This window comes from Poeciliopsis prolifica, unplaced genomic scaffold (assembly GCF_027474105.1).
Source record: "Poeciliopsis prolifica strain line A6 unplaced genomic scaffold, Auburn_PproV2 SCAFFOLD004, whole genome shotgun sequence".
NCBI lineage: Eukaryota > Metazoa > Chordata > Actinopteri > Cyprinodontiformes > Poeciliidae > Poeciliopsis > Poeciliopsis prolifica.
The window spans coordinates 12,984,379-13,000,943 of record NW_026562379.1 but is presented as its reverse complement, the minus strand read 5'-3'; the positions used below and the strand labels follow the sequence as shown (position 1 = coordinate 13,000,943).

The 16,565-nt window shown below is 36.1% G+C and overlaps 1 protein-coding gene across 1 annotated transcript in view; it reads right to left on the bottom strand.

Moving 5' to 3' along the window:
- Positions 1 to 16,565, bottom strand: part of nbeab (neurobeachin b) — a 203,748-nt gene that overhangs the window by 160,585 nt on the left and 26,598 nt on the right. Inside the window, exon 3 of the mRNA XM_055028191.1 lies at positions 388 to 619. Coding sequence (XP_054884166.1) covers positions 388 to 619 — 232 coding nt within the window. The remainder of the gene's footprint in view (positions 1 to 387; positions 620 to 16,565) is intronic.

Below are 16,565 nucleotides of genomic sequence, written 5' to 3'. Positions count from 1 at the left end.
CCCCAGTAACACATTTTCCTAGTTGACTCTTATTCCACTGCTTCAATTTTCCGGCCTCTAAAGGTTACACTGCTGTATTATTTTACATATTTATTTTGTTGTAATTTCAGGAAACCATCACAATATTTTTCTAAATTCTGGGCAGACTAAATCTCCCTCATTCCTGACCAATGAACAATGTAGATGGAAATTTGATTTTCCATCAGATTCGATGCGGCCAGATAATTTGCATTTTGGAAAAAAAGATTGAATTGCAAATGATTTTGCCGACTGAGTAAAGAGAGCTGAACTTGTATAGTAGCCAGGCATTAAAATGACAATCAGCTCAAAATTTACATTTAAAACAGCATAGCTCAAATTATATGTCTACTCATATCATCGTCCTACCTGCAATCATGTCATCCACTGAGCTCATTTTGAGCAGCACCTGTTGGATGAGTCCCACTTCAGTGCTCGTCTGCAGATTTCGAACACTTTTTCGAAGAATGGCAGTGAACATGCTCCAGATCTCAGCCTGGCAGGTGACATCACAGTGTTCCAACAGCTCCACCATGCAGCCAATGCTCTCAGCATCCTGAATAATGAAGTTTGTCTCCAGGTCAAACTCTCCCCCCACCAACTACAAGAGAGAGAAACAGAAAATGTCCCAGTAGAAAGCATTTTTTTAGAAGCCACAAGCATGTTTTTGATTTATATTCTGTCACGCTTATGTAATGCTCGAAATGAATGCAATTGGAATTGTAATGAACTTAAGATATATTTTTGTTTGCTCCAGCTATAAGCCATCTTGACCTGGATCTTCCTAACGGAATATAATTAACTAATAGCATACTTCTGCCAAACATGTTTCAGATTACTGCTTTGCTGGTAAATAGCTCTCAAAAGATCCAAGTGAGGTTTATCTTCCTACACACTGATTATAATGAGAATTTAAGCATCCATGACAATAAAACTGTCTGATTTTTAATGAAAAGGCGGAAAATAGACACATTATTGCCTCTGCCCTCCACCACCACCACCAATTTAAATTACAAATGAAAATCACTTTAAAGAAAGTAGAAAACAACAATCAATATTGCTCTTCTTCAAGACCAAAAAGCATGAAATTAGCTCTCTAAAGAAGTGCACTGTGTACATGAAAGCATACTGAAAACAACTCGCTGGTGGGCATCAAAGCAAAGAGGCAGCAAATGGCCCTGGAACCACTGCACCCACTGCACATTACTGTGACTGACAGGTAATAGTAAGGTGAAGGCAAAGAGGAGAAAGAAATACTCAGAGGAGACAAGTCCACTGCAGGAAAAACTGTGCTTTGCCTCAACTTTGTCATGAGATCTTTACGTTGATGCCGTAGAGTGGAGATAGTCAAGCACTCAGTTTCGTTCATTGTCTCTTCTGCTCCTAAATCTACAGCTGTTGTTATTACAAGTCATCTTTCAATTTTTCAATGTCATCTAGTAAGACTATTTGCCATTAAGATCAATCTACTTCTGATACTGTGTATACAGATAACAGCAGCATTTTAATGACAAATATTTTAAATAAACAGACTTTGTTTTTCTAAAATTTTAAAAAGAAAGCTAAAATACATTGCAATTCTTGACACACCATTGGTTTCCATTTGCAAAGCAGTCAGTGTGGGACATTTGACATTGTTTGCATTTGAGGCTACAGCACGTCACCACTGATTGCACCACTGGGTTTGCTTTGTTAAAATTGCAATTTTGTTCCAAAAGAATGTTAGTGTGAGAACATTTTAAACTATTTTGAACAATTAATTAAATTTTATATGTGCATTCTGCATCTATATCATTTAATTTATCCAATTATCTCTAAAATCAGTGAACCCTGGGTTGATTAATGACTATGCCTTCGAGCATCTTCACAACATTTTCAGAAAAAAAGGCTTTTGTGGAACATTTATAGCTCCAGAAGCACAGGCCTAGAGTTCCATCCATTTACATCAGCTTTTAAATTGCATTGTTTGAAGCACATAATGACTCAATGCTACAAAAGGCTTTCTGTAAAGCAGAATTTTGGTGGTCTAATTGGAGGTGAAAGTATTAATATAAAGAAAAGCTTGCCTCACTGTCTACTCTCTGCATTGATTGAACATTGAGGCATGAATCAAGCTTAGGCGGTATTCTAATAGGGTTTTATTTTTCTTGTATTTGTGTTCATTGTTGATTAAACTGAAGGTGCTCTGCTGTGCTTAAATACGGTGGGATTCATTTTAGTATTACAACCACATTTAATTTGTAATCAATGCTTCATTTTTTCCTTTTTTGGTGCCTCAGCTGAAATGTTTTTGTTAAGAAAATGTCATAAAATGTCAGTCTTGATCTGATGGGATTCAAACAGAGTCCTAGTTCATTTTAAAATCAGAGGTGACACTAGCAAGTTGCTAGGCAGCCTTTCTGTATGGTTTCTTCAATATAATCAAGAAAACATGCAGTCAAAAAAGGGATAACGCTGTATTAAGTTGTAATCAAGTTAAGAATAAAAAAAGCATACTTGAGCTGGATTATGAATTTATGAAAAGTTTCCTCAAATTTGTCACAACTGCTCTATGGATTGCTAAGAAAGGATGCACGTAATTCATGACATAAGCTGAAAAATTTATAGATGAAATAATCCACTGATTTTCATCTGCCCTGACCCGTGACCAGTGTTTCACAAACGCAGTAATTTAATCTTTATTCAGATCAGTGAATGCATCATACTTACGCGTTAAAGGGCTGTACAAACCCTAACAACATTTAGTATGTCATTGTCAGTACTAGCGAGGAGTCTAAAAATTAAGTCTGAGAAAGATGCAAAAAAGGCACAATAAACCATTGTTTATTGCTTACATGCATGTATACCCTATACATGCATGTAAGCAGGTCATTCAGGCTGCTATGACAGAGGTAGATTTGGGAACGTGCTTTGCCAAATCTTACATCACCAAGTGCAATACAAAGCATCAGTGGTGTAAAGCATGCCACTGCTGGATTCTATAGCAGTGGAGAGGTGTTCTTATCCACCTCTGGGTTTTTATCAGATTCTGGGTCTGGCAGTTGTCAGGACAACAGCTCTTTTCCGACTCCATTGTGTCAAGTGTAACAATGGACAAAGGAGAATTATGATGTGGAGCCATTTTTCTTTCTTTCAGGAGGAAAAATAACCAATGCTTAGCCCCATAGTTCCAGGGAAAGATGCTCTAAAAGAGGAATTATTATGCAAAATTCATTTTGCACATTTTTGTATTTTCACTTAGGCCTCTCCTGCTTCTAGAAACAATCCAAATGCTTAAAAAAAAGAAAACATCCATTTACTGGAAATAAAACTTTTTGGTGTCTGGAAAACTACCCATCACAAAAATCTCCCCATTATTAAGCCGCCTCCTTACCCTTACAACCCAGCCAAGCAAAGCCTGTCAGTTTTACAACTGTGTGCACTGTGCAATGGCTGCTAGAATAAGCAAGTGTTTTGTTATTGACTTTTTCCGAAACCACTTACTACAACTTTAATGATTGAAGCAGAGATGCAATTCTTTCTGATTCTGACTCGGAGTCAAAGATGTATCATTGCACAATTACCCATCTGTTTCTAGCCATTTTCATGTGCATAAAGTATTGAGTCATGAGGGTATGGTCATTTGTATTTACAATGACGAGAAGCCCTGAAGCAAAAATAGCCAAACAGTGAGTGAGTAATGTCTCAGACACCTCTGCACCTCGTATAAACAATTAATGACCGCTCACAGCGAGAGCTTGAAAAATATATTTGAATATTAATTATCATTCATTATTTGCTAAAAATGGGCTACATTTGGTATCAGTAGAATAAATCTTTGATTTCTCACCGTCATTTCTCACATGATTAAACATTCCCAAGTATTTACAAAAAGGCTAAAGAAAACCTCTGAAAAGCTTCACACTATTAAAATGCTACAGAAAGTTTTGCTTATGCTAAAAGCAAAACTTAAAGTCTCCCTCCAAATGTCAGAAACAACATTTTTATCACTTCTTAATAGACAAGCTTCTTTCCATCTCCACAGCACCAAAGTGGCTTAATGTTCCATCAGAGCACTTATACCCCAGAATACAGGCTTAAATGTGATTTTCAGATTTTGCAGATGAACAAAAGCTTTGAACTCTCTCTCTTAAAGACCAAGTTTGCACTTTGGGCTTTGAGAAAGCAGATATCCATCTTCATGAGTAGTTAAGATAAAAAAGAATCCTTCACTGAAATATATTAAAATTTTGTCAGAGCCCATTATTCATCTCAGTCAATACCATTTTACTAGAGCAAGGTTATTAAGTCTCAGTTAAGTTTGTTTATTCCCCCCAAGAAAGAGCACAATTATGTGTTATTGCCATGGGATAGTGAATTAAGAGCAGTCAAAAATCCCCCAACCATCTACTGCTTCTGATTAAGCCAGCGCTGAAGTCCTGCTGTTGGCAGGGTGACCATGCATGGTGACGTAAAACAAAACTAGGCTTTAGTTTCTAACTTGAATGTGAATAAAAATGTTACATTCTCTTTATGATTCTGAATATGTTCTATAAACATTAGGAAAAGGAAAAACAAATCTCAACAGGACCAAAAATCTTTGGGAAGATGAGGCTGGTGGAGGAAAATTTTTAATTTCCACTCTTGCATCTTAAATTTTTTTTACCAGCCACTCAGACGTTTCACCAGCCACTGTTTTTTTTTTCTTTTGATTACAAACCCCACAAGTACAAGCAAATAATAGAAAATGTATGATTTATTCTTAACTCTATGAAAACCAATTTACCGACAATAAGTTTATATGTACATATACAGAATAATTTAACTTAAAGCATAGACACCTTAACAAGGTTGTAGTGCAATAAGTTAATTTGAAGTAATTACTAATGGCAAACTTTAACTACACAACCCTAACATTCTTGCAATCATATGTTGAACATTTCCAAATTGTGGCAACAACTCCCCGATAGTAATTATTAAGGGTGTCTAGTCATCTTAAAAATATTTTTAAATTGTGTCAATAGCTGTGTTCTAACTGTTTCATTTGTTTTCCCTTACTTATTATGTTTTCTATTGACAGTAAGAATTATTAGTGAAATATGTCAGAACATGTTTATTATTAATCCCATGGTATCATCATTGTTCTTGTGTAACTCCAGAGTTTTTCTGACCACCTGGAGCTCAGTGTTAGCTTCCCACTCACACACACCTACTTGCCTTCCTACCTGCATGAAACTTTTTCTTCCTGAACATTTTCATTCCTTCTTAACGGGCAGCAGCAGCTAATCTGAACTCTCCCTCAGTCTTCTCTCTCATCCTCCTCCGACGATAATCAAGCCCCTGAATCGCCAATTCCCTCTCGTTGTCCGCTACTGAATCTCCTCCAACCCCCAAAGTTAGTGGTTAGTTTGACATATTTTTCTGAATGGGCTTATGCTCTTTCGTCGTAGTTTTTCTGACCCGCCCCATCTCGTATCCGTTCGTTTTCTTGGACTGCGGTTAGCAGCAACTTTATACTTTTTTTACCCGCTTTTGGCCAGTGGTGGGAGCTAATTTCCACCCCTGGGAAGATGTCTATATAAGCTCAGTGTCTCATTCATGTGGACATTCATGTGGTCTGCTAAACAGAAGCAGAAAATGTGCTGCACTTATGAGGGTTAAAGTCAATTACAGCTGATTCTACAACAAGTTCATACATAATGAATGCTAAGCAACTGGTTCAGAGACCTTCTAAAGACCAACATGATGTTATCTTCCGATCCTAAAGACTAAAACAAAGTGCCATTTTTTGTGTTTTGTTACATTACAATCTTTTTTTATATCACTAAATTGCATATGATGCTTCGGACAATATAGCTTATGCTGGTGAAGTAAAACAAAAAGTGTTTCTTATTGAAAAAACATTTCAATAAAAAACTGAAAATAGGCATGTGTATATAGTGCATATAAAGAGCCTCCCTGCTATGAAGCTTCTAAAAACATCTGATGCAATTTAATACCTTTTGAACTCACATGCTTAGTGAAATTAAGTCCACCTGCCAGATCTGTCAGCATGTACACAAGTTCTCTGGTTAGTGGTAGTGTTGCAGACTCTGTGAGCTACTAAATACCACCATGAAGACTGAGGCCCTCCAGATAAAGGTTTGTTCAAAACTGCAAATCAGCATTTGATTATAAAAGTTATATATCTAAATATCTGATCCACTGGAGCAAATGAAAATAACATGGTATCGCTACAGACCCGGCCAGAGAAGATTGTGCACCAAAACTCTCTGACAGGAAAGGAGGGCATTCATTAGAGATGCAACGCACAGACCAAAACTAACCTGGTAGGACCTGCAGAGTTCGCAAGTAGACCAGAATATCTGTCCAAACAACCACAATAAGCTGTAGACGTACTAGAGCTGGGCTGTATGAAGAAATGACAAGGGAGGCTCATTTGGAGTTTGCCAAAGGAATGAGAAACATTCCCCAAATATGGAGGAAGGTGCTTTGGTGGGATGAGACCAAAATTGAATTTTTAACTTTTTGATTTTGAACAAGACTTAGTAGTAAGTTTGTCCCAAACCAATATATCTGACCCAAGAAAAGCATCACCACAGTGAAATATTATAACGGTTGAATTTACGTGTAAGACACTCTTCAAGCAGGAATTCCTGACAGAAATAAGTGCATACAACAAAGAAAGACTACAGGGCTTTACTTAAAAATTCACCGGGAGAGGCTGAAAGACAAACACAGAAAAGTTCCAGAATTTGCTTCTGCATCTTTTTGCTACAAAAACAAAAGACTTTGTAGTACCAGACTGAGTTCTACAAAACAACACAAAAGATATAGAAAATATTTAAATGATCCAAGGATTAGGTTTAACAGCAAAAGGAGACAAAATAAGATAAATGTCTTTTCTATTCAGGAAGAAAACACATCAGGGAAGGTTGAAATCAGTTTATTGCTGCTGTGGTTTCAGTGAATTTGATGAATGGCCTTTATATTGATGTTGAGCTTTGCTAAAGACCCGCAAAGCTACATTCTATCCACCCTGATTCACTGATTTGAAAAACTGTGTTTTGCCATTTACAGAAAAAAAGATTCTTAAAATACTGAGAGTGATTGATTACTCATGTGTTTTGTATTTGGAATAAAAGCCTTCAAGAACAACTAAGGTAAAGATCCATCAGTCAATACGAATGAGATTATTATTTGCAGCTTTCTCCTTTTTCAAGTATGACTGGGGATTCAAAGGTCAAATATTAGAAATAAAACAAAAAAATCTGATAATATTTCATATCATATTGAAGGTAATAGTTACTGGATTGTGTAATAAAAAAGCATTATCATGATCTTCATACAAGGGATAAAACCTGTGGAAAACAGGCTTTTTCCCATACTATCAGTAAGAAGAACATGGTTAGGACTTTATCGCCATTTATCAGTGGTACTAAACAATAGCAACTGGGTTATTAAAGAATGACTGAATCATTACAATGAATTTCAAAGACTATTATTTTTCTCAAAGTACGTATTCCTGTATTGGGAACCAATCGTGTTAATGTCATTGATGGTAACTTTTCACTTTCATGCAAATGATGTCATAGAAAGCTACTACTTTTAAACTAAGGTAGCCTTAGCAAACATACGGTTTCAAATGAGAAGTCTGTCTTCACCCACACTTTGAAACAGATGAGCAGCTTTTAATTACTGGGAAGACATAAAGGGAGAATACAGAGCACATACATTGTAATCCCCTCATTCAAGTCAATCCATGGTACCTTCCATGGATTGACTTGAATGATAAAAAGGGGGTGGGAGGAGGGTGCATTGACTACCTAGGAGCATTGCCTTATATCGCTACATGATGCTGTGAATTTCTGACAACAGAAGTTCTCAGAGCTCAGGTGGTGGAATGCAGAGAATATGCATAAAAATATGAAAATATATAATTGATTCAATCAAACTTAAAGGACAAGCATTTAAAGTTGCCAGGAAACCTACCCTGAATGTCATTCTCTAACAATTACAGTCTCCCTGTGTACATTAACTGTTGAAGCCATTTATATAAAAGCAGAATTGATTCCCAGAAACTAAGGAGAAGTGTTCACTGTTTGACTGCATATCCTCAGAGATTAGCATAAAACTACCAGCATCAACTGGGAGGTGTGGGAGAAATGTGATCCGAATTAATAACTTTCAGCATGTGAGCAGACTGAAAGTGAGACATCAGGAGAGGTGTATCGTCTGTGATAATACTAGCAAACATTTAAAGATGACACTGTTTATGTTTCACACAGACATTAGACACCTTCAGCATACAAATTAGATTAGCAAGGCTTCAGAAAGCTAAAAATGAAAGTTGTCTTTCCAATCAGTCTTGTCAAACAAGGAAGTCATCAGTATGTATTCTGTTAACACAGCCGTGTTGTATTTCTGCTCTTTTCCTAACTCCAGCATGCAAGCCTTTGTCGATTCATAAATTTGCTATGCTTGATGCCCTAAACTGGGTCGCAAGGGAGAGGGGATGATCCCAGCTGAAATACGAAGGACACAGCACCAGATTATCACAGGACTAACAGAGAGGCGGGTAAAGTTTTATTGCTAAATGTAATATAAAAGCAGCAGTTAAGTCAATCCATGGTACCCTCCATGGAGCATCATACATCATAAGTGTATAATTCTTGCTGCTCCTTTTCAAATGTGAAAAGGAGCAGCAAAAAAAATTTGCTAAAATTGTCCTGTACCAATTTTAGTTGTTACATGAACTACTCATGTTTACTGGGTGAATGTAATACAAAAGAAAATCAAACAAAATGAGCCTTTGAATAGTGGTGGGAAGTTAAATAACCCAAGAGAGAAAAAATAAATAAATAATCCACAGACAAACTGGAAATAAGCTTCAAAGATTAAGCTATCGCTTGAACCCAGAAACAATCTCACCTAAGTTCAGCTATTCTAACCACATCACTGTTGTCCTAATTTCATTAGGAAATAATTTATCTTACATGTTGTGCTAGAAACAAAGAAAGGCAAATTTCATTAAGGAAAACACCTATTTTCATTTCAGTCTTGGACATAAAAGCATGCAGACCACAGGAAGACAAATTAAAGCAACATTGTTTTATTTAAATTGTCTCTGTCATTAAAAATGTTTCAATTAACTGAATGTTGAACTTTGAATCTCATTTGAAAATTTGTATTCATGACCATTGATTTAATCTAATCCAAACTCTTACTTCCATGTGTGCTTTCTTTGAGCAATATAAAAAAACAGTGGCAAAGTCAGAAGAAAAGTCTATAAAAGTCTTTACCCAGTTACATTCCTGCCTCTTTCTAAATAACTAAACCCATAAGTCAATTCATTAGGAGCACCTTTCAAACAATAACTCAGTCAGTCATTCACATGGCAGCAACTTAATGCATTTATGGCTCTAGATAGCGTGAAGATGACTCACTAAAGTTTAACCTGAGAATCAGGATGGGGAAGAAAGTGAATTTAAGTGGCTTTGAAGATGTTCTGCTTGTTTGTGTATCTCAGAAAATGCTGATCTGTGGGGTTTCTCATCCACCACCAGCTCTTAGGTTTGTAGAGAATGGCACAAAAAAGAGAAAATATCTAGTTACTGTTTGTTCTGTAGATTAAAACAATTTTTTTCATATGAATGGTCAAAGAAGGAGAAGTTACCAAAAGCCAAACGTTGGCCCAACCATTTTGCTGAAAAATGCAGCATCGATTCACTCTTTTCTCCATAGTCACCATGATCAACAGCTGTATATCCAGGACCAACACTTGACTACTGATTAGTTTAATTGATCTGGATACCAGTATGAACTTATGTACAATGCTGACAGTTTCATCAAACAAACACTATTGTTCATCAACAAATTCAATTTCCAAGCTTTAGAATGATTTGCTTAATGGTTCTAAATTGTGTAGCAGGCTACAGGAGAAAGTATTTAGGATTGCATAGAGCATGGAGGACGTAGGTTCCTCACTCCTGCTTTAAATTTTAACCGTTCTGTTTTGTGGTCTAAGATCAGAATGGAGAAGATAGACATGTACATTGTTTCACAGCGAAAGCTGGTGTGGTGTAGCTTGAGCCGATGCATTCAATGAGTAGATTTCATTACCAGTAAAGCTGACAGCATAACAACAGGAGTCTTATAGAGTTTACCGTCTCCTCAGAGTGGGAACTGCTGAGCCTTGGTGCATTAAAGAGTAAAAAGCTGCTGAATGAAAAGAAGGGAGTACCGAAAAAAAAAAAAATCCAGACCAGACACTGGAATTGAGAGAACAATGTGTCAGTATTTGACACATGGAGTAATATTTATCTTCTTTTGGTATTTTTAAACAAGTATAAAGAAAATGATCAACCACTGAAAAAACAAGATATTGTTTAATGTGAACAAAATGATCAGCTTTATGATTTGTTGAACCACTGCTAACAACTCTTGATGTGACTATTGAGCAGCATACCTATTGCTACACATAAAACTTCATACTGTTCAAAGGTTAGACACAGAACTTAAATAATTTAAATCCAAGATGCAGCTGGCAGAGATCCACAGATCCTGTTATATGATCATCTATACATCAGTGATCTGCTTTCAGTGTGCATCAAACAAGCTGCCGCTTCGCTGTTCTGTAAACTTTTCTCTACCACAATATAAAAATGTCTTATTTTATTGAAAGAACATTCCATCATAAAACCCCATCTGAAATGTACAAAAACCAATAAACTGTGCAGAACTCAAACTTCAGTATCAGTTAAATAAATTCAAAACAAAATTTAATTTTGACCTCAGGCTATAAAAATACAGATGTGCCCTGGGAGATTTGTGAATGGGTAGAGAAAAAATCTCTTCTAATCTCTGTCTCCAGATTGAAAACGTGAATTGGTTAAGAATTTTAGTGTGATATCTTAAGCATGCTTTGTTTCATAAAGCAATTTTATAATTATCTCTCACTTATATTTTTACACTTAAGAGAGCTTCTCATGTTATTAATCATGCTTCTTACTGGAGTTCTTTGATTGATTTAAATAGAATGATATAATATAAAACTTAAGAAGAAGATAAAGGTAACTTTTTCTATTTTTTCCTATTTTCTTTTGTAATGAAATGTGGTGATTTACATTTGTATTCGCTGCAATTAGACAATACTCTACAGATTTCTGCAACAGCTGTGAGTGTTTAACGGTTTCTCCTATTTTTTCAAACTCAAACTTATTGTTTTTGCTCATTCTTTGGCTCAAAGAATGTGTAGTTCAGTCACAATGGAGGAAGAGCATCAAAAAACATTTGTGTTCAGTTCTCGGTACAGACCCAATCAGATTTTAATCTGGATTTTTACAGGGCTCTTCCAAGGTGAATACTTTTTATTTTTAATCTAAACTAGAGTAGTACAATACAATAATAAAAAAAAAACAAACATGTAATATTACTGTGGAATTTTGCAAGATATCTCATAATTTTCTCATTAATTTCCATTTTTTCCATCATAGCAATGTCCTCTAATTTTCTGAGAACTTCAGCATCTTGATCACCAAGTCCTGCATCAGGTTTTGAAACAGGATTTAGTGTATCAATGGCATACAAAGCATTGTCGAACAATCCACTATATGATGTTCAAGACATTGTGTGAAAGCCTAAGTCTGCGACAAAAGCCTCCAAAAAGCTTATTTATTTGGACTTTTAATTCCTTCTAATCCATCTGTCAATCCACCCATCCTTGATTCTTGCAGGATTGAAGGGAGTCAATCACATAAAAACACAAGTTATATATAATATAGTGGATGTCTGTAATGTGTCAAAATGGGCAGATGCTCAAATTATCTAAACACTTTTCTCAATCCCTAATGTCCATAATGACTAAAGTGCTCTTAAGCCTAAAAAGTACATCAAATTAGAAGTCCTTAAAAAAGGCTGTGATGTCCTGGGCAAAATAATTTAAAAAAAGCAATCAGAAAAAATAAATAGATCTTGAATGTGTAAAGCTCCTTCCCCACTTGCATCCAAAGGACAGTAGGAATGTGCCCTTCTCATCTTCTTTGCCAGTAAATTAAACTAGAAAAGAAAATGTGCCAAATCTCAAAAAGCACTAAAAGTCCTATTTTTCTAAGTGCTTCCCATTTGTGCTGAAATGTTTTGGCTGTATTTGTAGAATAACTCCTGCTCCCATCTTGAGAAAAATGGAAGAAATAGAAATATGTCAAGAGTGATAAACCCACTTTGTCTCACAGTCACACTCGGTGGATCCATCCATTCATCATTTTCAACTGCTTATTCAGGGTCAGTCAAAAGGGCAGCAGTCTGATCAGAGAATCCCAAACCTCCTTTACCCAGGCTTTCTCTTCTAACCTGTGAAGGAACTTGTCCAAAGACTTCCTAGACTGAACTGCTGGTTTCAAGCTCAGTTAATATCTGTAATAGTGATGCATACTATTCAAAAGTTTCATCAAATATGCACTTTACTAGTAAAGTAGTAAAAGAAAATCTGAAAATTATAAAAGCTAAGGCAGTATTTAAAATCCATCAGGATGCTACAGGAGCAAATATTTGTTGTGAAGGGTTCCACTTATACAGAGACATGGAAAAAATCTTAGCCCTCAAATTTCCTCATTGTTTTTTATAGATATTTATATAGGTATTTTAATATCAGATAAAGATAACAGCCTTTGTATCTACTATTTTTGTGTCACAATCATCGGATTGACAATCTTACTCTAAAGGTAAAGACAGAACAAATCTGTAGGGGGGGATGGAGAGAACTTTTCCATGGTATGATGGAGACCTTATGATAAGCAAAAAAAACAAAAAAAACACAGGTTGACTAATTTAAAATATCTTCAAGAAAGCAGAATATACAAGTCTTGCTTTGTTCATTTTAAATTATGCTTCACAAAACTTAAATATTCAAATGATTAACCTTGTGGATACCATCTAAAACCCTTAATATTCAAAACTTATAGAACTGTACAAGTATAAAGTAGCAGGGCAAAGAAAGATTTCTGGCACCTGGAGGCTATGAGGTTCTGAATTACTGCAGTGATAAAGAGCCAGTTACATAGATTCCCTCTGCTCCTTCCTATTGGACAATCTGAGTGCCTTGGTTTCAGCACTAAAGACAGCTCCCTTTATGTGAAAACCGAAAACCAGTGGAGATCATCACTAGACTTCTGACAAGCCAAACTGACAGGTCTAGCTTTGTAACACAGCCTTCTCACTCTCTGGGCGAGAGCACAAGCTTTTATTCACTGTCTTTAAACTTAACCATAGTTCCTCTGTTTTATGCCAAATTCTGTCTCATGTAGCAGCCTGTCAACACAGGACTAAGGTGACCAGAACCCAGCCTTGCATTTTAACCAGGTAAATAGCTACTAAATGGCACTTAAAAAGCGTAGCTTGAGACCACTTTGCCTTGGTTGCACTTGAGTAATTAATCACTTTTTACGTTGCTACACACATGTGGCTTTCCCCACCGACTGCCACAGTGAATCTTAAAGAGAGGAAAAGCACCTAAAGCGTCTGTGGTTTCTGTCTTCTATTAATCTATGGAGTGGCATCAAACCACAGGCTTATTTACTATTCTGGTGGTCATTCCTCTAGTCCTCTGTCTTAAGTGGGAAAGAAAGTAAAGCACTAATTTTATAATATGTGCACCAGTTTTGGGCATTTATAAATGGCAATTATTTTTAGAGAACTCATATGTTTTCTTAGGCGACAACTGATTTCAACTATTCATGGCATTATGAGTAGTAACAAAATAATAAATGTATTAATTTATTTGGCTGAGACAATGGACATTAATTAACATCAATGTTAATGTGAATGTGCTTGAAACAGTCAAACGGTTATCATTCATCTATTTATTTGGACAAATGAGAAATTTGTTTTGCCTAAAATAAAGGTGTACAAAACAATGTAAAAATGACTTAATGCAAAATCTTTCAATAAATACAATCAACATAAAACAGTAAAACTAAAACTGCAATACAATTTCTACAAAACATATGCAATTAAATGGTACTTAATTCAAATAATATAACCAAAATTTTCAACAATTCAACAATGTAAACTTTATAAAAGAGGCTTCCCAAATGGTAATAGTTGGTTACTGTAGTACTAAAGTCATTTTTACACTGTTATGACCATAGGCCTCTCTTTGTGGGAACCATACATCTCATCTCCTCTTACTTTTAGCAGAATGTCAGAGCACTTCTCTTTACTCTTCCATTTGGACAAGAAGTAACCACATGAACATGAATTTAGTTTTATTTTGATGTTACAGGATAAATGCCTGTTTGTCTTTCCTGGTAGTCAAAACTAGCAAAGTTGTCCTAAGCAAGTATTAAAACTGGAATACTTCAGATGAGTACATTGCATATTTCTGAGTCTTGGTGTAAAAGCAGAAAAGGGCAAAGGTTTACTTTGCCATTTTGATGACATCAAAACAGAACATTTTTAAGCCCAACTGTGACTTATAACAAGACAGTGATCCCAAGGTGACCATTTATTCTAGCTGACACAGAAAAGAGCAAGAGTGTTGATTTCCATGAGTGATTTATATAGCAAAAGCATTTTGTACTTTCATTTTCACCATCATAACATCCAGTGGCTTAGAAGAAAATTGTTCATAAACTATCAAGTAAGGAGGAAGATAAAAAGGCATAAAACCTTTTCATAAATGTATGAAAAATTGTTAACATATATACTATGTTTAACAGTTGTAGTTACTATGAAACAAGGTAAGTAATTCAGGGTTGAGTTTTTCCTTGTTTAATGAATTCTCGGTCCCAGGTTGACTGAAGTAAATAACTGCTCACATCAAGCTTTGTCTTACTAAAGATTTGTCTTACTGAAACAAAGATTTGGTTCGTTCCAATCATGCCATCCCTTTCCTGCTCAAGTTGCTTGCTGAAGTGAAGAGTTTATCATTTGTGCCATCCACAGATACGTCGTGGGAATTCATACTTGACTGAATTGTATTATAGTGTACGATGACAGGAAAACTGCTGTGGCAATCCTGTGTTTCTATCTTGCATTGTGATAGACTAGCAGCCTTTCCAAGGTGTACTCCACCTTTTACCCTGTGACAGCTGGAGAGTGGAACCAGCCCTCTCACGTCCCTGTGTGGGCAGGGGGCACAGCCGATCGATGGAGTGATTGCATTAGTCTTTAGGTGACCATTTTGAATTTCACTGAATTGGATTGAGTCACTGTTCCTTTGTATTGGAATTAACAGATTTTTGAACTAATTTCCATGAGACAGAGGTTGAACTTGGCTGATGTAAAATGCCGTGACATGATAATTTGTTGTGAATCGTTAACATAAAATGAAACAAATTAAATCAACTCTTTCTGATATAATCTTGGCTTGTAGGGTGGTAAAGATGTTTATCTGTTTATACAGTCCTCATTCTGTCCAAAATGAGGACTGTATTGATAGGGCTTTGACAGTCCAAAGCCCTATCAATTAAGCGATAGGGCTTTGGGTTTATTTTGATTCAACTAAGGTTAAAAACTAGTCTGCTAAAAAATAAAAACTTATTTTAAATGCTGTGTTTTGTTCCACACTGTGGAATACAGAAAGATGGGGGGCACTTTCTGTTTTGTGATAGTTTAGCCTCTGTACTCACCTCCCACTGAATAAGCATGTCAAGATATCTGAAACAATGCAAAGCATGCACGAACACTGTATGATTCCTCCTTTCCATTAAGGTGAGCAAAGAGATGCCTGGTACCAATATAAACACGTCTTCATTGATAGAGAGCTGGAAAGTACACTGCGGTACAGACACCAGGAGCACAGACAGGAAGCAGAAAGGCTTGAGACGGACCTTCAGAGGACAAAAAACAGTGAATGATAAAAAGACTATGGCAGCTGAGAGCTCTGGAGTCAGTCATCTCCAGATCATCAAAGTGTCACAACTCTTACCAGGATGGGACTGGGACATGATGTCCTCTAGGTTAAAACTAGAGATCAGTATGCAGCTCACAAATCTGAAGAGGGAAGATGAGGAAAGTAGCAGAGACAGTCCACGGTGTTTACTGCAGCTATTCCTCAGTTCCTCTTTGTGGCCACGACACTGATGATGCCATTTCCACGCAGACTATTCATCACATCCCGACAGCAAAATCTGCTAGTTTCTTTCACAAATCTGCAATCATATACTTGAGGCTGAAAACTAAAATCAAAGCTTCCTCTCACAGCGGTGATGGAAATATTTAATCAGAACTTCTGAGAAATAACTTATTTCTTCGTTTCACAATTTAGTTAGCTAAGTTCACATTACAATAAATGGAGAAAGAAAAAAAAACATTTTTAGACCACTTGCTCTCAAAAGAAACACTAATACCAGATCTGTAAGCACAACGCACATGCATAAGATTAAAAAAAACCTTTTCATCTTTGATTCCCTTAGTTGGAGATCCTTGCCTAGGGCATCCAGTTTTAAATCCTCACTCTTTATTCGTTCAAATGTAATTTCTATTTGAAATCTACCAATGACCACACATCCTCTAACTGTACATGAAATAAAAGTGATAAATTGCATGTACATGCAAAATTTAACGAT